Source organism: Eimeria mitis, genomic scaffold, assembly GCF_000499745.2.
Source record: "Eimeria mitis Houghton genomic scaffold, Emh_scaff7814, whole genome shotgun sequence".
NCBI lineage: Eukaryota > Apicomplexa > Conoidasida > Eucoccidiorida > Eimeriidae > Eimeria > Eimeria mitis.
In genome coordinates this window covers 319-974 of record NW_013575740.1, presented here as the reverse complement: position 1 = coordinate 974, position 656 = coordinate 319, and the positions used below count along the sequence as shown (strand labels likewise).

The window sequence follows — 656 nt, the reverse complement described above, 5'->3', positions numbered from 1 at the left end:
CTGCTGCTGGTCCACCGCATGTCACGCCTTCAGCAGCAGCAGCAGCAGCAGCAGCAGCAGCAGGTCGGTGGATGCCTTCTCCAGGATTCCTCAGCCTGTAAAGACACCCCCAAATCCACCACATAAAAGCTGCAGCAACAGCAGCAGCACCCGCAGCAGCAGCAGCAGCAGCAACAGCAGCAACAGCAGCAACAGCAGCAGAAGCAGCAGCAGCAGCAGCCCGCACCTGCATGGAGGGTCATCTTTGGTAGTAACTGGAGGAGCAGTTTGGGTGCGTTCTGCTGCAGCAGCAGTTCCAGCAGCAGCAGCAGCAGCAGCAGCAGCAGCAGCAGTTGGCGTTGCAGGAGCCGGCGTTTGTTCTCCGTCTTCTTCTTTAACAGCAGCAGCAGCAGCAGCACCAGCACCAGCAGCACCAGCAGCAGCAGCAGCAGCAGCAGCAGCAGCAGCAGCGTTGCTTCTGGTCTGATATTTGCCCAGCTCCTCAGCAGCAATAGCCCAAGCAACAGCAGGATCGGTTCCCTGCAGCAGCAGCTGCAGCCGCCTCTCCATAACAGCTAGCTGTGCTGCATGTGACGTCGATGAAGGCATCGAAGCAAAAGTATTGGTGAGGCGGATAGGTTGCTGCTTGGGTATCCTCAGACCTGCTTCTCCCAGTT

At 58.4% G+C, this 656-nt stretch overlaps 1 protein-coding gene across 1 annotated transcript in view; it reads right to left on the bottom strand.

The window, feature by feature from the left end:
* The window catches only part of EMH_0092750 (uncharacterized protein), a gene marked incomplete at both ends in the record, with an annotated part of 1,887 nt that extends 1,299 nt beyond the window's left edge, over positions 1-588 (bottom strand). Inside the window, 2 exons of the mRNA XM_013501896.1 lie at positions 3-95; positions 227-588. Coding sequence (XP_013357350.1) covers positions 3-95; positions 227-588 — 455 coding nt within the window. The remainder of the gene's footprint in view (positions 1-2; positions 96-226) is intronic.
* Positions 589-656: the final 68 nt, after the last annotated feature.